The 22755-nt window shown below is 43.1% G+C and overlaps 1 protein-coding gene across 2 annotated transcripts in view; it reads left to right on the top strand.

Moving 5' to 3' along the window:
- The first annotated feature begins 80 nt into the window (after nt 1-80).
- The window catches only part of LAMB1 (laminin subunit beta 1), a 77465-nt gene continuing 54790 nt past the window's right edge, over nt 81-22755 (top strand). Inside the window, exons 1-9 of one of the 2 annotated variants that reach the window (XM_008052511.2) lie at nt 81-335; nt 470-591; nt 1692-1867; nt 4663-4798; nt 8050-8123; nt 14893-15081; nt 15171-15234; nt 18744-18946; nt 21198-21318. In XM_008052511.2, the coding sequence (XP_008050702.1) occupies nt 555-591; nt 1692-1867; nt 4663-4798; nt 8050-8123; nt 14893-15081; nt 15171-15234; nt 18744-18946; nt 21198-21318 (1000 nt within the window). In that variant the 5' untranslated portion in view covers nt 81-335; nt 470-554. Of the gene's footprint in view, nt 592-1691; nt 1868-4662; nt 4799-8049; nt 8124-14892; nt 15082-15170; nt 15235-18743; nt 18947-21197; nt 21319-22755 lie in introns of both variants that reach the window. The other variant, XM_021709733.1, reaches the window with a different exon arrangement.

The following is a 22755-nucleotide window of genomic DNA, read 5'->3' as shown; positions in this document are numbered from 1 at the left end:
GCATCCCACCCCCGCACTGGACGGCCCCTTCGCGCGCGGCTCCCTGACGCGCACCCGGTGGGGACCCGCGGCCCCACGCCGGGACCTGGGAGAACCTGAGCGCGCAGCGCCCGCGGACGCGGCCTTCAGACAAAAGAGGCCCCCCGGGGGGTGGGACCTGGCCCTCACCCCCTCGCCGCCGAGTCGCGGCCTCCCGCCGCCCGCCCCCTCAGCCCCTGCTCTCCGAGTGCGCATGAGCAGAGGCGCCTCCCTCGGTTCCTCCCAAGGCTAAACTTTCTAATTCCCTTCTTTGGGCTCGAGGGCTGCCAGGGGCTGGGAGAGCGCTCCATCGCTGGGTGAGGGGAACAAAGTGTCCGCGCGATTTTGTCCTCCTCCCCAGCCCGCCTCCCGCTTCCGTGGGAGCGGCAGGAAATGGAAGGGCCCCTCTCCTCTCTCTAAACATTTGCCTCTTTCCCCTCCACCTCTCCAGAAAGGAAGACGGGAAGAAAGGGCAGGCGGCTCGGCGGGCGTCTTCTCCCTTCCTCTGCCGTGTCCCCGGGCTGCAGGGAGCGGACATGGGGCTGCTCCAGGTGTTCGCTTTCAGTTTCTTAGGTAATTCCGTGGACACGGTGCGGGGGCGGGGGTGGGCTTGGGCACGGGGAAGGAAAACCCCAAAGCTGCTTTCCCCGCCTTCGAGGGAGCCGGGGGGGGTCGCGAGAGGGACTGGTTGGAAGTGCCCCGGGCTTTAAACGCCACCGCCCTAGCCTCGGCTGGAGAAGGCGCACGCGGAGCGCCGCGCACCCGCATCCCCGGGCTCTGCGCCCCGAGCTTCGGCTCCTGCGTGCTCCAGCCGCCGCCGCCACCTGGGGCTTTGCGTCCTCGGCCGGTTCAGCCTGGATTCCCCCACCGCGAAGGGCAGGCTCCCCGGGGTGGCGGTGCCTGCCGCCGGTGTCTCCCTAAGAACCCATTGCCCAAGAAAGTGCCCGAGCCGAGCACGGGCTTCTTCGTCCCGGGAAGAGATTGGGGCCATGTGGCTTTAATTAACCATCGCTGTTTGTCTCTGGATGGTACCAGAAACATCTGGGCCGGGAGCTTCCCTGGAATGGCGAAGACTTGAGGCCACTCCGGAGCCCCGGGGACTGTCCGCTGGCCCCTCGTTCGGGGACGCGGCGCCTGGCTCCCCGGCGACGCGCGGTGACCCTCGCGCGTGCACGCACACACACTCTGGCGCCCCCGTGCTCACGGATGTCCACGCGCACACTCGCAGCCGCACGCCGAGGATGCGCGGGCTGCCGCGGGCCCGCGGGCCCACGCGCGCGTGGGTGTGCGGCTTGCGGGGGCAGTCTCCCTGCGCCCGGCCCCGGACACGTCGGGGCGGCGGGTCTGCGCATCCGCCTTTTGCGGTGGGAGGCGCTCCCGCGGGGGCAGATCCGGGTGGGCGCGAGCGTCGGTGGGTTTCCTGGGAGGGATGCTCTCGCCTGCTGGACAAACCTGATGACGTGTCTGGGTTTCTTTCCGCGTCCTTTTCCTGGCGGAGTTCCTGCCTTCCCGGCCTCTCCATTGTGTGTCTCCGGTGCGTTCTGCTTTTCCCCCCGGAATTGACTCTGCCTCCCCTCCCCTCCCCCCATCCCTTGTTCCTTTTGCTCCGGCCCCACTCCCTGCTTGCCCTCACCCACACCCCTCCCGCCCCCTGTCGCCTGCCTTTCCCGCAGCCCTGTGCGGAGCCCGAGCGCGCGCCCAAGAGCCCGAGTTTAGCTACGGCTGCGCCGAAGGCAGCTGCTACCCCGCCACGGGCGACCTTCTCATCGGCCGAGCTCAGAGGCTTTCGGTGACCTCGACGTGCGGGCTGCACCAGCCGGAGCCCTACTGTATCGTCAGTCACTTGCAGGTGAGGGCAGAGGGCTGGGTTCGAGGCTCTGGAGCGCCTCCTCCAGCCCAGACCTGAGAGACGGGCCCAGGGGACTCCGCATCCTGTCAGCAGTCCAGATAGGAAGCGCAGCCAGCCGGGGAGTCCCGGGATTAGGCTGGTAGCTCACTCTTTCGCCCCATCTCAGTTTGCACAGTTGCAATCCGCCAAACATTTCCTGCCGCCGCCGGCGCGGTCTGTATGGAAAAGGCCGGGCTACAGACGGACCTGCCCCTGCCCCTGCCCCGACCCAGTGCCTCAAAGCCCGGATTTAAAATTTTAAAAAAAAAAACAAAGAAAAAAAATATATTTTTTTTCTTTTTTCTTTTTTTTTTTGAAAGTGTGCAGTCAAGGTGGTTTATCCTCTTTAGATACCAAGCAGTGATCTTGGGTTTTTCCGGCATCTTTCACTGGGGCAAAGTATCCTAGCACTGACAGACGGCCCCACAGGGTGATTTCAACCACTGAACGAACCGTTTGTCTTTCCACGCTCGGTGCTGTTCCCATCTACCTCCATTAGATATCAGGATCAGATGCTTGCTGTTTCAAAGTGCCTTAGTTGCCATGGTACCCTGATAAGCGGGAGACTAAAATGAAATTTCAGGGTGCTGCCTGTTTCTAAAAGTGGACCCAGGTTTTAGGTTTCAGAGGTCATAATTCATACAAGGTCAGAACTAATTTTAAAAGACACAAAATATAAACAATCCAGAATCCGAACACTTTCTCTTGGTTTTTAAAAAGGAGGTTGATATTTCTGGTTCCTTACAGAAGCAGAAAGTGTTAGTCTCACGTTGAGGGCAAGTTCTAAGCTAGTTGTTCCGATCTTGGTTACTCCACCCACCTGTGTTCCTGCCCTTAAAAAGGAGAACAGAATGTGGTGTGGTTTGCACCCCAGAAGCCTTAAGATGGAGCCAGTTTTATGAAGCAGAAAGCTGTTTCTGGATACCTGATAAATTAAACCCAAGGAATGTGGTCGAGTGGATTCCACTCATTTGCTTCCAGGTTTATACAGAGATGTCTAGACTGCTTCCTCCTGATTAGAAGGGAGGCTATAATTAAACCTTTTTTTTTTTTAAGTTCTGGTGATTGTTCTCCAGTACTAGTTTCCTTGACTACACATTAATGAAGGCAGTTGATGTTACCCTTTCTAATATTAGCATTCACATTTTACCTAAAACATTGTGCTAACATTTACTTGAGAGGCCAGGACATCCTGTAAATGAATCACCAGGTTCTGAAATCAGCTTTGACCAAAATGAGAATTGGATTCCTTGTCTTAAGACACCTGGAGCCAAGCTCTCTGCCATATATGATTACCCATGGAGCTGTGAAGTGCTTTTCTCAACAGGGCCTAAAGAAAGGGACTAGTTGTGCACTTTTCTCAAACCTTTAGTGGGTACAAGGATGGAAGCGGGAAGCTTGTTTTGTCCAGGGTCACCATACCTCCCTGACTTTGAGTCTCTGTTTTCTTTAGTTCGTCTTGCCAGCCTCCAGATCCTTTTAGGAGGAAGGTAATTGCTAACTGAATAAACACAAACAAGAATATAGTCCGTTGATTTTGCACTTCTAAGAATATCACCCTTGATCAAATGCTGCTTGTAAGACATATGTAGGCCTTTATGTATTTCAGTCTTAACATCGTTTTCAGAAAATGTAGGTGCTGAACAAAGCTATAGGTAGAAAAGGGAATAATTAAGCAATGTTTATGATTTGTCATGATGGAATGGGTTTAGAGAACTCTCCTAAACCCAACTGCCCCGGTGGCCGTGGCTCCCCCACCTCCCTTTTTGTTAATTTTCTTTTTTGAGTTGGAGTCTCACTCTGTTGCCCAGGCTGGATTGCAGTGACACAATCACGGCTCACTGTGCTTCAACATCATGGGCTCAGGCAATCCTTCCACCTCAGTCTGTGCACCACCATACTCAGCTAATTTTTTGATTTTTTTGTAGAGGTTGCCCAGGCTAGTCTTGAACTCCAGGGCTCAAGCAATCTTCCTGCCTCAGACTTCTCGAGTGCTGGGATTATAGATATAAGCCACCCATGCCTGGCCCATGGCTCCCGTTTTAGAAGAAAGAAAAAGAGAATGTCGAAGCTACTCTAAAGCCTGTAGTCTATCTTCCTTCTAGCTCATGTCCACATTGAAGTTATTTGAATTAGTTCCAGACTATAGTTGTCCCAATATGGCAGGACAGCCTAGTACCCCTTCCCCAGATATTCTGAGCAATTTATATATTAGTCTACATGCCACCACCATAGATTAACTGCTTGAGAAGAATAGAAGCTAAGAAATCTTATTCTGTAGTTTCCAAAGCTTCTCTAAATACTTCTGCCTAATACTTAGTTTCTGCCTTATTCAGGCCAGATGAATTGTATTTTTTTCCCTTCATTTTCAGTGCTTTATGTCAGCAAAAATTCTCTAATACCTCTTATGCATTTTACTTTGAGTAAGCTTCTCTAGCTATTTATTTATTGAGATTAAGGTTTAAGCCCAGAAATTTGATTTTGATTAAATTAATAGCTTGTGGAAACAATGCCCTCTTTTACTTTTGACCTTGAATTTGCAAGAAAGGAGGAAATTATTTTCAGGCATGTTTTAGATTCAATAAGTTAAAAGAGAAAGATATGATGTAAGTCATTTAAGTGATTTTCACACATTCATTTTTCTTGAAGCTAGTAAGTTTGCTTTTTGTACTGTGAACCTGATGGAACTTTTTATTAAAAGAAATTTTTTAAAATGAGATTGCTTTCTAGACTCATGATGCTGACTTTGTTTTCAGGAGGACAAAAAATGCTTCATATGCGATTCCCAAGATCCTTATCATGAGACCCTCAATCCTGACAGCCATCTCATTGAAAATGTCGTCACTACATTTGCTCCAAACCGCCTGAAGATTTGGTGGCAATCTGAAAATGGTATGTGGTTGGTGTGGGAACCAGTTCTGGGGGAGTGTGATTGGAAACTGATTGGGGTGTACAGGCTCCTGGGTGTTTGGGATTATGATTGGCTTCTCTGTCCCGTAATTATGGCCTCTGACAGATTTACTGCCTGGAGCACTAACTTCTCTTGGTAAAATCTGATCCTTCTTCCTGAAGCATGCACTTTTTATAAGAAAGCAGCCTTTCATGCTTGACCAAAGGAGTATTTTGTAGTCGTCATCCTGAGGGGGCCTTTAGGGAGAGTGTGTATGTACCAGGGGCAGTCTGGGGAGAGCGTGGGAAGACCGTGTGCGATCTTAGGTCCTTATTCTTCCACAGAACATAACGTCTTTCATTTTGATTGGCCCCAAAGGAAAAGTCAGGATCACAGCCACCCCACCCTTCTTCCATCTACAGAAAATATTAAAATAGTAGTAGTAAGACTATGAACAAGTCCTACAATATAATTTTTCAAAGATTCTTTCAATGTGGATATGACCCCAAGTCAAACAGTTCCCCCAATGATCATGTGACTTCAACCCCTTTACTTTGCCATTTGGGTTTTCATTGAGTTATGATTTTACTATTGCCATGAAACTAAGCCCAGATGAGTTTAACATGTTTCAAACTCAAATGCTGAGATTTGGGGAATAAACATAGAGTTAGTGTGTTTGTTAACTGGAAAGGTATCGTTAGACCTTTTAAAAATAAAAGGCTGAGAAAGGCCCCTCAAAGAAGCAGCCTAAGCCTGGCCATGTACTATGATATACTTATTCTATGTCCTATGTCTGGAGAGCATTTGGATGGATGCTTTCGGTCATTTATCATTCTGCAAAGAGAAACTCCCTTAATAGACTTCCTTATCATTGACTATTAAACTGCAGATGTTTCCTAGAAGGTCCTTGGTTTCTCAGGAGGGTTTGTTGTTCGTTGGTCAGCCCTGGAAATCCGTTGGTTACAAATTTGGCTGAGATGAAAGCATCTTCAAAAAGCATGTGTCACTTGGAGCCATGTTCATTCTGATATAGGATTATCTTGGTTGATCTGTATAAAAGAGAAGTTTTTGTAAATCTGTATTGCATCACAAAGGACTTCTGAAACAGCATAGAGCTTCCTAGGAGCAGGAACTGGGGAACATTTCCTGATTCCCCACGTTCTTCCAGTGAAATGGAAAGTTCAAAGGAGGCTGCCTCAGCTTTAGGATCAAGGCTGTCCCCATTTTAGTCGACAGATAGCAAAACAGTTTTCATATGCTATAGATGTTTTTGTTTGTTTGTTTTTGAGTTGGAGTCTCACTTGGTCACCCAGACTGTAGTGCAGTGGCTGCTTCCAGCCACGACCTGCTGGGCTCCGGTGATCCTTCCACCTCAGCCTTCCAAGTAGCTGGAACTACAGGCGCGTGCTACCACGCCCAGCTACATATGCTATAGTTGTAAAGGAAGTTTTTCTTAGTGACGTAGAATTAATCAACTTCTACAACTTTGAATCTGTGAGACAAAAGAGTCTAAATGCCAGAAAGAAGAGATTTTCAAATAGAGGGGCCTGAGTTCTCTGTCACTCTGTCACAAGAGATTAGATGAGATTAGACTGATGGAACTTAGTCTTTAGAAAGTCAGGCTGATTGTTACTATACCCTATCCTCTCTCTGTTTTCTAATAATTCACAATTGAAAACTTTCTTTATGAATGCGATTTTATCTGTTTTCTGTGTGTTTTGCACAAGCTGTGCTTAGGCATGGCAGTGTTAAATTATCAGTGTTCAGGCACAGAGACAGGCTTGCAAGGTATGGCTACTTTTGAGTTACCCTCCATGATGATCTTTCTTAGATCTGACAGAAATCAAATATATTATGGAAGAATGACTTTGGCTTTTTCCTCCATGGGTTTTTCTTCCCATACGAACAAAACAAAACAAAACCTGTAGTGCTTTATCAGGTTATCATCTAAATGGAATGTGTTTTCGGTGCACGCATTGCAGTGTATGTTCTTATGTTACGGAAATGGCACTAGGCTTGCTTGATGCTTTACATTATTTCCTTATCTCTTAATTTTGAACAAATACAGGTTTTTAAAAGCCTAGAGGAGAGACTTTGCTAACATTTCACTAATGTAGTTGCTTAGCTAACATTTTCACTCAAAAATAAATGTCTAGGCTAGTTTTGTAATATGGCTCTTTTTAATAAGTTAGATAAGGTTAGTTAGTATGATTTTAATGTTTTTCTTTAACATTCCAACTAACTCATATCCGTTCCAGTGACCACTTCCCCCCCCCAAATTGACTTGGCAGTTTTCCAGCACAAGAGTTTATTTCAAAAGGTCCTACTGATTTCCTGAAAATACACCAGCCTGTGACATAATTCATTCTGACACATTCCTGTCTTCCTGCATTTAAGACTTCTTTTTGGTCTGGAAGATGGACCCCAAAAGTTCCCTCAAACACAGAAGATATGGAATATTCTTTCCTTTACCAAACAGGCGAGCCTGAGAGCCCTAGGGATTGGGGAGGAGGTGCTTTCCATCTCTGGAATTCCAGTGGCCTTTTTAGCGTGTTAAAGTGGGACTGATTGACCCTCAGGGCACAGTGCAAAGGCTCATTTGTTTATTCAGGCTTTCCCCTGAAAGGGAAGATGTTAGTATTTGTTCTGAGCCAGTTTATTTATTTGACTGATTCTTTGTCTCTTTGGCATTGTTTTTCAGTTGTGGAAATGCATCCAAAGGTTTCCCCATCAGGGATAGGTTTTCTAAACTGGAGTATAACTAACATATGTGGTAGGCTCTAATTTATTTTCTTTGCTGCTGCATAAAGTAAAAGGGATATTTGTGTTTCTACTGAAGAAGAATTGTGTCCCTGTGCACCAGACTGCAAGCTGACCCCCTACTGTGCACAGGAAGTGCCCCTCCCCTTTCTCCTTTGAGAGTCTCTTGGCTCAGAGAGTTGGGAAGATATTTCACTCTTCCTAGGCAAAAGATGTCTTTCTTGATGGCAGCTAGAGGCATTCTGCCAGATGTCCTGTTCCAGTGAGCAGATTCAATATGTTGAACTCCAGAATGATTTGTGGAGAATTATTCTGACTTGTATTTTACCACCAAATAAGTACAAAGGATTATTATTATCTTCAGCTAAAGGTAGAATGCAAAGATGATTTCTATGCAGAAAATAAAAATAGTTTTAATAAATAGTCTCAACTACTCACAGATGTTCTCTTTTACCATACTGTTTCCTTTTTTATTTTAAAAAATCTCTTATAGGTGTGGAAAATGTAACTATTCAACTGGATTTGGAAGCGGAATTCCATTTTACTCATCTCATAATGACTTTCAAGGTAAAAAATCTAGAATTTTCTCACAATGACATCTGAGAGCACTGTGTAATTCCCCTTTCAAAACGGTGTCTGTTGTGAGTTGGGAACTTAAATATTATTGCTGTCATTAATTAGGATAATTAAGCAGTTTTTTTAACATGGGCATGAAAAACTACATTTAACAAATAGTCTGTCTTCATGGTCATAAGTAGAACTTGAGCCTCTATGATTACGGTAGTTCAATTGTAAACTTTTTTTTTTTTTGGAGTTGGAGTTGGAGTCTCACTCCATTGCCCAGACTGAAATGCAAGTGGCATGCTTATGGCCACCCCAGCATCAACCTGCTGTGTTCCGGCAATCCGTCTGCCTCAGCCTTCTAAGTAGCCGGAACTACAGGCGTGCACTACCACGCCTGGCTAGTTTTTTGATTTATTGTAGAGATGAGGTCTCACCAAGTTGCCCAGGCTATCCTCGAACCCATGGGCCCAGGTAGCCCCCTCACCTCAGCCTCCTAAAGTGCTGGGATTACAGACCTGAGCCACCATGCTGGCCCAACTGTAAACTTTTAATTAGGTATCTTTTTCTTTTCCCCTAGAGGAAGGCACCATTGATTCTCTCCCAAACCACAGTAAAACATCTGGAGAGTAAATTCCTAATCCCTTGTGTTTATGTTTTAATGCTGAGTTTGGTAACTGAAAAGGAAGTGTATTATCTTTAGTTTTCAAAGTTTGCAAAATTTGTGGGAACAGCTTTACATTTCCTTAAGAAATGCGTATGCCTTCTTCAATGTGGATTTTCTCATCATTTTTCTTTTAGAGGTGTAAAATGACTCCAGAACTAGGGAATGTCTCTGTACAAAGTCCCTTTGTTTCTTCTTAAGCAGCTGCTTGGAAATGACAGACTTCACATGGCTTAAAGTACACGTTGGCACACATAAAACCCATAATTTACTTATTGCTTCTCAGATTAAAATCACTTTTGAATAGATTTCAATTGGAGTTGAGGGCCTTATCTGCACCCTCTCAGGGTAGGAAAAAGTGCCAGGGATAGATTTACCATGCGGGCAAGTAGCCACGAAAGTCTCACTGTGTCTGCCACCAAAACTGGGAGGCCAAGGGGCAAGGGTGGGTGTGGGAGTCAGAATGTGACTAGGAGGGACATTGGGCCGTGCGGGATCTCTTCATTCCCTTGCTATTGCCCCAGCAGGCTGCTGTTACTGCCGGGGTGGGAAGGTTTATACTGTGACTGGGACACCTGATATTGAGGGTGGTGAGGAGGGCTTTTGCTAAATAGCTCGTCAGTTACTCCCTGTCACCAAGGCCATGTCCTTTCATTGACCACACACTCACCCTGGTGATTAAATTGACACCCACACGTGAGGATGTTGCCTTTATGTTATAAGGCACCTACAAATACTCAAAAGCATCTTTTTAATGTTTGTGGTCCTATTGTTACTTTGGAGAGGGCCTCCATTTGCACATGGCTAGTTCTGAATTCGTTTATATCCACAAGTCCTTTGGGCACATGTTCTGTAGTTGGTACATTACAACAAAGATGAACTTCCTCACATAGATGCAGAAGGTCAAACAGAGAAGATGATGATTGAACTGAGACATAAAGAATGGGTACAAGTTGTCAGACTAGTTTATGGGTGAAAACTTGTCCTTCTAGGTCTAGCTCCTGGGAGCAAAGCAACATGGATGGGGTTGGGTAGACTTGGGTGTGAATCCCATCTGTCCATTACTGGTGCGGGTGGCCAGAGCTTTGGCACCCTCGTTGGTAAAATGGGGAGAGGAATAATACCAGTCTATATCATAGGATTGTGTGATGTACCCCTCTGTTCTGGGAGTAGGGCTCATCTTGCTGCCCCGGCATGTAGTGGGAACTTGATAGTTTGTGTAAATGCTAATGATTGGCATGTAGTAAGTGCTCGACAAATATTTACTGAATAAACAAGTGGATGAATGGATTCAACCATCTTCAGTTTATAAGAAACTACCCTCAGTCCTATGGAAGATTTTAAAGATAACATTAGTGCCTGCTCTCCAGAAACTTCCAATCTTCTAGGGGAGAAAGAAATACTTGCAAATAACTCATAATACATGACAGTACGTGCTAACTGCCATAGCAGAAGTTCAGATACTGTACATTAGTATGGAGGAGGGTGAGATTAATTTTAGCCTCAGATAAAGGAGAAGGCTTCATGAGGAAAGGACTTGACCAGGGCCAGGAAGAGTAAGCAGGATGTCAGTGGAAGGAGATGGAAGAAAGGCCATCGTGGCTGAGGAAACAGTCTGAGAAGAAAGCTCTGATGGTGGGACAGCTGGGCAGGGTTTGCTTAACAACTACTACATAGAGTCTCCTCAAGCTTGGGGTAGTGAGGGAAGGAAAGGGAAGTAAAAGCGGAAAAGCAGATTAGACTCAAAGGACCTTGACTGCTTTCTGAGGTATGTGGCCTTTATAAGAAAATGCAAGCCATTAAGGAACAAATTAGATCTGTGTTTTAGGAAGGTAGCATGAGAGGAAACACAGAGGATAGACTGGGTTGGCAAAAAGAGAAGGCAAGTTGGGGTCAGCGTTAATGGAGGGTTAGTGTTACTGCAAAAGTTGGCTGTGGTTCTGAAGTAGGAGGGAGCCTCTCCCTGTGACCCAGTAGCCTTGTAAGTATCACTTGGAGCTTTTTCAGACTGCATGAATCCACTTGCTGTCATATTCTGATCCCCTCTGCTACTGCCGCCTTTGAGAATCATTGTCGAGAGGTGGAGCCTCTGTTTTCTAAGGGCAGTCACTTGGAGCCTTTGGAATCAAAAGTTGAGCCATGAAGTGGGAAAATATTAAAAGCAGAACAATGGAAAGAACGGACCGAATCAAAAATTACTCAGACGTTCAAGCTAAGTTAGTAGGAAGATGATGATATCACTCACAGTAGTGAGGTCAGGAAGATAACTGAGGTCGGGGATGATGAAGAACACTTGTTTATTGTTTCCCAAGTTTGCCATGGAGATGGCTGACGGCTAAATGGATTTAGGCTTGCAAAAGTGCAGTATTTGTGTGTGTGTGTGTATAGCCGGATGTTTCAGCACTCATATCTTTGTTTATTATAAATTTGGAGGCAACTGCACAGCAACATGAGGCCTGAGAAAGTTACTGACTGAGCAAAGAACATGGAATGGCTTCCATTCTTTAGGTAAAATGTGTTGTTCTGGTTTCTAGCAGCTTCTTAACTCCACAGGAAATTGGATGACTCTCAATGGCCCTTTGGGACTTAGTAGTTTCCAGAAGGGAGGAAGAAGGAAGCACAGCCAGGACTGCCTTTAATGCCTTTTCTCTCTTCTCCCTCTGACCCAGAGACATGAAAATAAACTTTCTCCTCTCTATCTCCCCAAGTCTCGCCAGCCAGAAGCCTGGTCTCATGGGGAGTTTGCCATGCTACTTGGCACATGTGCTTCAGTTAGTTATTGGGTTTTTTTTCCCCTTACTTTAGAATTGTTAGTCTAGTACTCTTTTGAGTTTAATAAATTATCATTTTCTTATATTACTGGATAGGTGAGAAATAAGAACCTGAGCAACTAGTGAGTGAAAAAGTCAAAGAATCTGTCAAAATGTTGTCTTCCATTTTCTTACCCTTGACTCCTTTTGTCAGAGAAAAAGGCCAGCAGGATACTTAAGGAAGACAAAAGGAGGCCTAGGCATGTTTCTAATTTTCATCATTAACTCTCACCTAAATTTTTGTTGAGTACTGGTTTTAATTCAGAAGTGAGTGTCTTTATTTAGGATCTGTTTTCTAGGTCAGCTTCACTTTTCTTTGATCTTCCTCCATTATCATCTGACTTCCACTTCCCAAAATGCACTCACTGTGTGTGTCAGTGTAGAAGCCTTTGCCTGTTTCTAGTGCTCGTTCTGCGTCATCTCTTCTTTCCAGCTGACCCTGTTTACCACATCCTCTTAAATCTCCATCCTGCATTGACTTGAGGAAGCTGCCTTTTTTCTCTTTCTTCTCTGACACCCATTTTTCAGTCTTCTATGCCATTTTCAATGAGGGAGAAAGATAGGTTTGGTCTTCTTATTCAGCATGGGTTTGAATCTCAGCTTTGCCTATAACCAGCAAGTCAATTAATGTCTCTGAACTTTAGTTTCCTCATCTGTAAGACAAATGTGGTGTGTGTATTAGTTTCCTAGGACTACCATAACACAAAGTGAGACTGGGTGACTTAAACAATAGAAAGCAGTTATTTTTTCAGTTTTGGAGGCTAGACTTCTGAGATCAAGGTGTTAGCAGGGTTGATTTTTTTTCTGAGGCCTCCATCCTTGGCTCATGGATGGCCGTCTTTGTCTTCATACCATCTTTGCTCTGTACATGTGTACGTCCTAATCTTCTTATAAACACATCAGTCATGCTGGATTAGAGCCCACCCTAATGGCCCCAATTTACCTTAATTACCTCTTTTAAGACCCTATCTCCACATATGATCACATTCTAAAGTATGGAGTAAGTTGCAACATGAGTTTTGCATAAACAAATTATCCGTACTGGAGGGTGAAATGAAATAACATAATGAGTGTTAGAGGCACCACTGTTTTCCTTGTCTAGTCCGTCACTGATGCATTTTCCTGGACCATGGACTTTGGCTTTCTTGATCTTGCCCTTTGCTTTTTTTTTGAGACCTTCATGTACTTGGAGGGTTCAAATATGATGTGTATACCATGACTCTCAAATTCATGTTTCAAGCTCCATTTTTGTAGCTAAATGCCAGACCACTGTTTTTAATTGTCCGGTGGGTGTCTCCATATGGTCACGCATGTGTAACTAACACATGTAATTAGCTCACAACTAAATGCCTTCACTCCTCTTCCACGTCTACGTCATTGGTAACACATCTACCCAATCTTATGTGCCTGTATTTCTTTCCTCTCTCTCCCTCGCCACTGAAATCTAATTAATCTCCAAGTATAATCATTATATTCTACCATCACTAAGTTTTCAGAGCTGTCAATTCCACCTATTTCTCTCTAGCCTTGTTGTAGTTGCTTGAGTGAAAACTTTCTTTTTTTTCTTTCACATGGTTTCTCTGCATCTTGTCTTGTTCATGCCCAATAACTCTATCACAAGAGTTATTTTTCTAAAGTGCAATATGATCATTTCATTCTATTTAAATTTTTCATTATCCACTTTTCATGGCAAAATGATAAAATAAACCCCTTAGCATGGCACATTCCTTCCTACCCTGCCCCAGTCAGCCTCATCTGTCACCTGTAGCCACCTTCACCCCTACCTGAAAATCACCTTGTCACCCTTTTTTTTTTTTTTTTTTTTTTTGAGTCAGGGTCTCACTCTGTTGTCCAGACTGGAGTACAGTGTACAGTGACAGAATCACAGCTCACTACAGCCTCAACCTCCTGGGCTCAGGCAATACATCTTCCTCAGCCTTCTGGGTAGCATGTGCCATCACACCCAGTTAATTATTTTTTGATTTTTTTGTAGAGATGAGGTCTCATATATTGCTTAGGCTTGTCTCAAACTTCTGAGCTCAAACAATCCTCCTGCCTTGGCCTTCCAAAGTTGCTGGGATTACAATCATGAGCCACCGTCCTCAGCCACCTTGTCACTTTTTTAAGATCCAATTTGATGCCATCCGCTCTATAAAGTGTTCTTAGCTTTTTTTTCCCTTGGTAGTAAAATATGTATAGCATAAAATTTACCATTTAACTATCTTTAAATGTACAAATTAGTGATGTTAGGTATATTCCCACTGTTGTGCAACCATTACCATTATCTATTTCCAGAACTTTTTCATTGCCCCAAACAGAAATTCTGTAGCTATTAAGCAGCAACTCCCCATTGCCCCCTCTGCCCAGCCCCTAGTAACCACTAATCTACTTCCTGTCTCTACTTACCAATTCTAGATATTTCAAATAAGTGGAATCATTCAATATGTATCCTTTTGTGTGGCTTATTTCACTTAACATACTGTTTTCAAGGTTCATCCTTGTTGTAGCATGTATCAGTATTTCATTCCTTTTTATGGCAGAATATTTGTATATATATATCATTTGTATATTTACATCACATTTTGTTTATCCATTTGTCAATTGTTGGATACTTGGGTTGTTTTTACCTTTTGGCTATTGTGAATAGTGTGCTGTTGTGAATAGTCAGGCACAAGTATATCCATTTGAGTCCCTATTTTTAATTATTTTGGATAGGAACATAGCAGTGAAATTATTAGATTCTCCCAGTTTCTTGAGTTATTTTATTAATTCATTTCTCTTTTCCAAAAGCACACTGCCTGTGACTTACCTATGGTATTGAATGTGTTGTATTGCAAATTATTTACACTTATATCTGTGCCTCATTAAACTATGTATAACATAGACAGCACACAGGCCACTGACTGGTATTGAGCCAGAAGTCATTATACATTTATTGAGTTATTAAATTAATGAATGAAAGAAACGGCACTTTTAACCAATCCTATTATGGATGTTGTGACTCTAAATATATCAAAATGTGTTTGCTATTAAGGTCTGTTTATAATCAGCATCTATAAAAAACAGCTTACTAATCTAGCAGGGTGGGGGAAAGTGCAAATTTTGGAGTCTAGACACTTTCTTTGCATGAAGAGGCTCCATGGAACAGCTTGAAGTATTTGAAATCCAGCCACAGTCTGAAATACCAACCAATGCAGTCAGTGTTTGTGGCACACAGTTGAGTGACGTTTGCACCTGAGATTTAAAAATATACAGACTGCCAATAAAAAATATTAAATGAGACTTTTGTTCCCACCTTTAGACATTCCGTCCAGCTGCTATGCTGATAGAACGATCGTCTGACTTTGGGAAAACCTGGGGTGTGTACAGATACTTTGCCTATGACTGTGAGAGCTCCTTTCCAGGCATCTCAACTGGCCCCATGAAAAAAGTTGATGATATAATTTGCGATTCCCGATATTCTGACATCGAACCCTCAACCGAAGGAGAGGTTTGTTGGCTTCTTGGTTTTGCATTCTATTTGCAAATCTACTTTTTGACTATTGCAAAAATACCAATTGCTCTTATATCCACTTTTAGGTGATATTTCGTGCTTTAGATCCTGCTTTCAAAATAGAAGATCCTTATAGCCCGAGGATACAGAGTAAGCTGGTTTTCAAATACCTGTGAAAGCTTTGATGATAAACAGCAGTCATGTAATAAGTCTTACCCAGAGCACTCCTACGACTCAGTCTAAATAGTCCAGGCTAAACCCACCTTCTTTGTGTTCTTCCTTGCTTATAATACCTGACCAAAGGTCTTGAAATTAGCATCATCAGTCTTCCCTGTTAGGGAACACATTTTGATAAGAGTAAAAAATTTCTGCTATAAATACATAAATATGTTGATTGTTATGCCTAATTTTATTACTAAGCATCTTAATTAGGCTATAGATTAAGCTTTTGTAACAAAGTGTCCGCCAAAATACAATTGCTTAAATAAGGTAGCAGTTTCTTTCTCTTTTGTAATCAACCAGAGGAATTTCCAGAGAAGAAATGTAGCTCAATTGCCATAATTAGTCTTAGTAGATAAAATAAAGGATAATGCCCGATTAAATTTGAATTACAAATAAACAACAAATTCTTTTTTGAGTGTAAATGTATCCCATATAGTATCTGTGACTTGTACCAATGTGTCTCATGAAATATTTGTGGTTGCTATTACTATGTCCCATGTGATATTTGGACATACTCATACTAAAAAATGATTGTTTCTCTGTAATTCAAATTATTAACTGAGCATCCTATATATTCATTCACTACATCTGACAACACTAGCTATGAGGCCACCCATGTTCCCAGTTTTATCCACATGGTTAGAGTTAGACCATCATCACGATGTCGTCATCCCAACCTGTGGGGGAGGAGGAAGTAGAGGGCAAGCAAATTGCACTTAAAGGTGAGACATGGAAGTTGTACACATCACTTCTCATATCCCATTGGCCAAAATTATTCATGTGGCCGTGCTGCAGGAGATTCTGGAAAGATCTCTAACTGGCCATGTGCTCTGCTACAACTCTTGGCTGGCACTTGCATTATCAAAGGAAGGGAAGAACAAACACTGGGGGGAAATCAGAAGTCTCTGCCAGGCTCAGTATATTCAATAAGTCGAGGGTTGTGTTTCTCAGAAAGTTGGATGTTATTCATAAGGTGAGATGGCAATTAAATGACAGTGAGATCTTGAACCTGAATGTTATGGTGCTCAGGCCAGAGCTCTTGACCACACTTAGCCACTATTCTTCATTGATCTATTCACAATTATATACAACTTATTCACAATTACATTTTGATCTTCTTGGGAGGCAGAATGTACAAGAATGAAAAGAATGGTCTTTGGAGTCAGACAGACCTAGTTAAACCAGGTTTTATGATATTTTAGCTATGTGACCTGGGGCAAATAATAGACTTGAAACTTTTTTTTTTAAGTTTCTTTTCTTCACCTGTAAAGGGAGATGCTAGTATTGACCTTAGGGTTGCTAAGGGAAAATGAGTTGATGTATGTAAATGACCAACCGAAAATCCTGACATGTAGAAAGTGCCAATAAATGGAAGCTGCAACTGTCATCGTTGCCATTCACGTGGCTGTTGAGGTCTTGCATAGAACTGGTCCAGAACATCAGAGTGAGGGTGAGACTGTCTCCCCTCCTGCTAAGAGTCTCTGAAAGTACTCACTGTCTGCTCCCCTTAGGTGAAATTTGTGGGACTTGGGGAATATATTGCCTTTATCATTTTGATTCTCTTGTCTTTTGTTTTGAATGGCATCAGAAAGTCTATTTCTATATTACACAGAAGCATCGGTGTTAGCGGATTATTCTTTTGATTTAGTTTGTAACCAAAGGAGCTTTGGACACCCCTACTGTGGAGACCTCTGAGATTCACTTCAAAAGTGATTTGCCTCTTAGACCAGTAGTCAAGATGAGGCTTGGTTGTTGTTAAATATGGCAGGAGAGAGCAGGGGGAGCATATTTGCTCTACTGAGGGTTTCCACAAAGATCAGTTCAAGGGTTTCTAAATACTCCAGCTGCTCTTCAGATTTGTTGTTTGGCCTCTCGTCAATAGGCGCTTGTGCTCATTTTGTGCAGGAGGATTTGTGCAGGAGAAAATTTTGGCATTCATAACTGCCATTCAGCTAAGTAGTACCACGGTTTCTCTGTTCATTTTTTGTTTTACAAAGAATCTAAGTTTAATGCATGGACTTTCCCTTCCTACCCACAACCATTTCTATAGCTTCATTGTAATCTATGCATATTTTATAAGTATTTAAAATTGCATTTGGGCTTTGAAAATATCCAATGCATCGGACCACTACCCTGTTGTCTTATGTTGTAAATTACATATTCTTATGCATCAACATAAATGAAAGTAAAGCTTAGGAGCAGTTTCAGGCTACAGAGCTTGTGAGCACAGGTGGACTGATCAACATCTTGGGACCCAGCTCAGCAAGAACAACGTAGTAACTGAAGAAAAGTTAAACTGGGCTTGGTGGCTCAGCCTGTAATCCCAGCCCTATGGGAGGCTGAGGTGAGTGGGTTGCCTGAGCCTGCAGGTTTGAGACCCACCTGGGCAACTTGGCGAGACCTCATCTCCACAATAAATCAAAAATTAGCCGGGCGTGGTAGCGTGTGCCTGTAGTTCCAGCTACTTGCAAGGCTGAGGCGGAAGGATTGCCGGAGCCCAGCAGGTCAAGACTGCAGTGGCCGGCAGCAGCCACAGCACTCCAGTCTGGGTGACAGAATGAGACTCCAACTCAAAAAAAAAAAAGTTGGATGGCTCTTGTTTTACCTAGTTACTACAGAATGTAATTGATAGCCCAGCTTCTGTAATAAGCCTAAACCTACAGATTTAGGAAAAAGAAGAAAAGATAGCATTGATTTATGAGTAATTTGTAGTTGGGAAAAAATAATTTTGCCCCAGCGTTCTAGTAATAAGCCCCTTTATGCTTATATCACTATATCATTTTGATAAATGTGGAAACATTTTGTAAAACTAGGACAAAAAAGTTGTAGACAGAAATGTTGCTTAAAAACTTGAGATAGTCCTTAGATTGTAGTTATTCTATAGTGTTAAATCTATTTGGGTAACTTGGATGTCATTTAAGTTGTGGGAAATTTCAGATAGTATCTTCCCCTCTAAAAATAGACACAAAAATATGTTTCTAACTATCTTATAATAACAATGAGAATTGGAGTGCTTGGATAAATTCTTTCCCACCTGAATGGAATTTTCTGGTTTTGAGACTGACGATTTGCTGTGGGAACCAAATGGTACCACAGAACTTTAGACTGCTATGTGCCATCCTATAGTAATCCAGCATTCACTCAACTGCATTCTTATAATTTCTCTGCTTCTACACGTCTTCCTGAAACATTGGTCCACAGACAGACTCATCACAGATTAGACACTCTTACTGAACTGATGAGAATGTAGCTAGCCATTCCTTTTTCTAGTCGCTGTGACTTTATGTTAGGCTTTACTGTTGGAGCCATCTAGATTAGACAAGGGAGGGAAGCTTTCCTGATGCTCTTTCCATTTGCCATGGCTTTCTCTAAAGAGAAACAACGCAAAAATAATTCTCACTTGATCAGACTTTTCATCTTCTTGGTGACTTTTGCAGATTTATTAAAAATCACCAACTTGAGAATCAGGTTTGTGAAACTGCACACTTTGGGAGATAACCTTCTGGATTCCAGAATGGAAATCAGGGAAAAGTACTATTATGCAGTTTATGATATGGTGGTTCGAGGAAATTGCTTTTGCTATGGCCATGCCAGTGAATGTGCCCCTGTGGACGGATTCGATGAAGAGGTGGAAGGAATGGTAAGTGAGCCCTCTGTCTGGCTTTTTCCTTTATACCAGTGACTCGAAAATGCAAATTGAAGCTACTCTTACCTTAAGCCATTTACATTTTCCAGGGATTTTTACTTTTCCAGACTTCCATTCTTGCGCTTAGCCCTTTGCACTAGACTGGGTGATTGATTGTTGGTTTTCTCTTGAACTATGACAATGTACAGACTGCTCATTTCATAGACAATAAATTAACTTTTGGAATTTGTTGCTGCAGGCTGTTGCTAAAGTAAGATTAAAACTAGGATTAAAAGGTTGTCTAAATAACAATTGTGTCTGCCTTTACATTAGAGAAGATTAAAACCCACAAGCATTCTGTTTTTATGCTAGAAGGCATAAATTGATCTCAGTCGAAAGAAACTGAAGTTTTAACTCAGACTCCTGGGATATTGTTGGAGGGATCACAGGGAGTTTGTTTCTTTCTGTCTTTTCATTCTAATTTCATTCCTTTCCCACTCTTATGCCATGTTTGCAAATTATGTGTGGTTTGAAATTTGGGTGAATTGCCAAATGGATAAAGGGGGGGTTAAGGTATTCTACCAATTTGTAGAATTCTTATAGACCTAGGGGATTTTAACGCAGATAAGACTTACGAGATCTCCTAAATTAACTTTTCTTGATAGAAGAGTAGTTTGCAAGAGAGCCCTGAGTAAATGAGCAGCACAACAGGTAGGAACTCGAATCTGGCTCTGCTGACTCTACCCCAGCTGGGGTCCCTTCAGCTAAACTGTGGGCCTCCTCCCTTCTTGATGAAGGATGTGCCTTGCTTACTTGCTGTGGCCTTTTCAAAGATTGTTAGTCCTTGTCAAAGACGGTGCAGGATTGAGTGTATTCAGCCCTTCTAAAACTTTTGCTTTCCCTTTATTCCAGTGAGAACTTTTATTGCATTAACAAAGTTGAATTTTTAACAGGGCCTAAAGGGAGAGATGTGTCTTTCTAATCTTATCTATATATCTTTCAAAGCTTGCTAGGTAGATTATATTTCCTGTATAGTGTAACAAGTCTGCTATGTAGCTAATGTCTTGTTACTTTCATGGGTCTCCCAGTACATACTATTTATTGATTGTGGTATGTGCTTTGGAACTGGCTTTCAGCTTATGGAAAGCCATCTGGTAATGAGAGGATTTTAGTCTTCTGCTAACTGCAGTCCTATCAAGGTGGGTCCAGGATGGACCCGTCTATCCTGTTCTCGAATTCCATTCTATAGAAACTAGTGTTAAGGTGAGTTCCCCTTGTACATCTATTTATCATTTATAAGCCTTAGGGATCTTAAGCATGCCTTATAGTGATACAGTACAAATAGTGCATTATGGGGCCTCATCAAGCAAATTAATTTATATCTTTTCCTGAGTGCTTGTATTTCCTTGCATAAAAGGAAAAAATTAATGTAAATGTGGCTAATGGTTTTAAAAATGTTATTTTTGTTGAAAAAATTTAAGCATGTGCCTGAAGTAAAAAACAATAAAATAAGCTAACAAAAACCTTTTTTTTTTTTTTTTTTTTGAGTTGGAGTCTCACTCTGTCGCCCAGACTGGAGTGCAGTGGCCGCTCCCGGCCACCGCAGCCTCGACCTGCTGGGCTCCGGCGATCCTTCCACCTCAGCCTTCCGAGTAGCCGGAATTACAGGCGTGCGCTACCACGCCCGGCTGATTTTTTGATTTATGGTAGAGATAAGGTCTCGCCGCCCAGGCGGGTCTCGAACCCGTGGGCTCAGGCAATCCACTTACCTCAGCCTCCCAAAGGTGCGGGATTACAGGCTGAGCCACCGAGCCCGGCTCCAAAAGCCTTTTAAAAGAAATAGTTTACTGGCCTAGTGGTAAAACTTACAGTAATGTGAATTGGCTCCCAGGCGGTATGTTTGCATTTAGTTCTGCATTATAACTTTTGTAGATTTCGATTACAATCATTTTTTAAAACTCTTAAGTAGCTAGGTTTTTTTTGTAATCTTAAGTAACTGATTTTGTTCATTTGGATTCTTTTCATAGATGCTTAATAAAATATTGATTGTGCATCCATTATGTAATAGAAACTATTCTAAAGGCAGGCCATGTAGCCATCAACAAGACATACAGAAGTCACTGGAAGGAGGGAGAAAATAAACACAAAGATCTCCTCTGCGATGGCGCTAGAGATTAGTTTGGAAAGAGTTTTCTGTTTCAATTGTGGAGCACTTTGGCTGTGAGTATCCCTTGCTTTGTTCATTCCTGTTTTTCTAACGTTCAAGGTCCACGGGCACTGCATGTGCAGGCATAACACCAGGGGCTTGAACTGCGAGCTGTGCATGGATTTCTACCATGATTTACCTTGGAGACCAGCTGAAGGTCGAAACAGCAATGCCTGTAAAAGTAAGTCTCTGTTAAAGGGAGCTTTTGAATCACTTCAGACTTCAGTATCCATTAGAGGCACTGTAACAGTGGGCTGTTTTGTAGAAGGAAGAACGATTACTGCCTCTTTTTCACCTTCACTGATACTTCTAGGAAACCAGTGCTATTCATTCAATTAAATTATTAAATTAATATTTACTGAGCAGCACCTATGTGTTTGGCACTGACCTGGATAGTTTGGCAACCATAGTGAAAGACTGAAATGTCGTCCCTGACATTGTACCGGTTTTTAAGGCAAGATGACCCTGAGAGAAAAATGAAAGAAAAATATGGCACTGCAGCCCATTAAGGTAAAGAGATATGGAGTAGAGTTTTTGGCCTTGTGTCCATGCCAGCCCAGCTGCAGCCTCTGGCACCCTTCCATCCAGCCTGTCCCTCACAGTGGTTTTCTCTGGCAGAGATGTAGTGTGAAACACCACAACCCCTCCCTACTCCTCACACGTCCTCCCCTTGAAGAGTATGTCTGCCTCTGCTCCTACTGAGGAGGACTGTTCTCGAGGTTCAGAAACCAATGACAGCTGGAGTGGTCAAGGCTTTGTAGGTTGAATCCAGCTGGCCCTTGATGAATACTTGATTAGGAGGAGAGGAGAGAAAAGGAGAGAAGAGAAGGAGAATGTGGAAGGGAGGGGAATGTGGGAGGGATTTCAGATAAGGAGAACAACATAAAGAATGAGGCTCCTAGGACGTTCTTAAGACCACCGCAGAGCCTGTACTGGGGAGTGATTGTGGGGTTTAATTCAACCATTACATAGACAGCAATACATTGCCAGTTGCCAAGGATGCTTCAGTGGGTAAGATGCAGTCCCTCTCTGCAGGATGTTCCGTTGCGAGAAGGGGGACAGACAAGGTGGGAAGGCTGGAGTGTGGAGCCCCAGGAGGGCCAGACTAAATCAAGCTTCACTGTGAGAAGACAAGAGGAAGTGGTGTAGATAATTGTTGAGCCTGAGTGTGAGAGGATCAAAGCTGGTTTAGGCCAAGATAACTCTGCCTAGTGGGCTAACAGAGAGCAATGCTGCATCTAAGAAGGCCAGCTTAATGACTGTTAAACAGACCTTAATTCTTACTGTAGAGCCTGCCTGGTGTGGTGGTGGAAATACGAGGAAGAAATCTATCCTTCAAACTGTGTTCCTCAGAGCAGGAAACTCAAACACGATTTCCTAGGAACGCATCACCTGGAAGGTCCTTTAGTGCAACATTCTTCCATCCAGTCCCACCCTGAGCAGGACCCAAAAGCATCCTCAATGCAATGGCAGCCTTCCTTCTATCATGAGCTTCCATGGCTTTTCCCTGAGATTTTCTATCATTAATACCCCATTCTCTTCCTAAGAAGGCAGATAAATGTGTTTGTGTTCATGTCATAAAGTTCACATTTTTAAGGTTTCTAACCTGCATTAGGGT

This window comes from Carlito syrichta, unplaced genomic scaffold (genome assembly GCF_000164805.1).
Source record: "Carlito syrichta isolate Samal-C Ts95f unplaced genomic scaffold, Tarsius_syrichta-2.0.1 Scaffold279535, whole genome shotgun sequence".
NCBI lineage: Eukaryota > Metazoa > Chordata > Mammalia > Primates > Tarsiidae > Carlito > Carlito syrichta.
The sequence above is the reverse complement of the archived record's forward strand: the minus strand, read 5'-3'. Positions and strand labels throughout refer to the sequence as shown.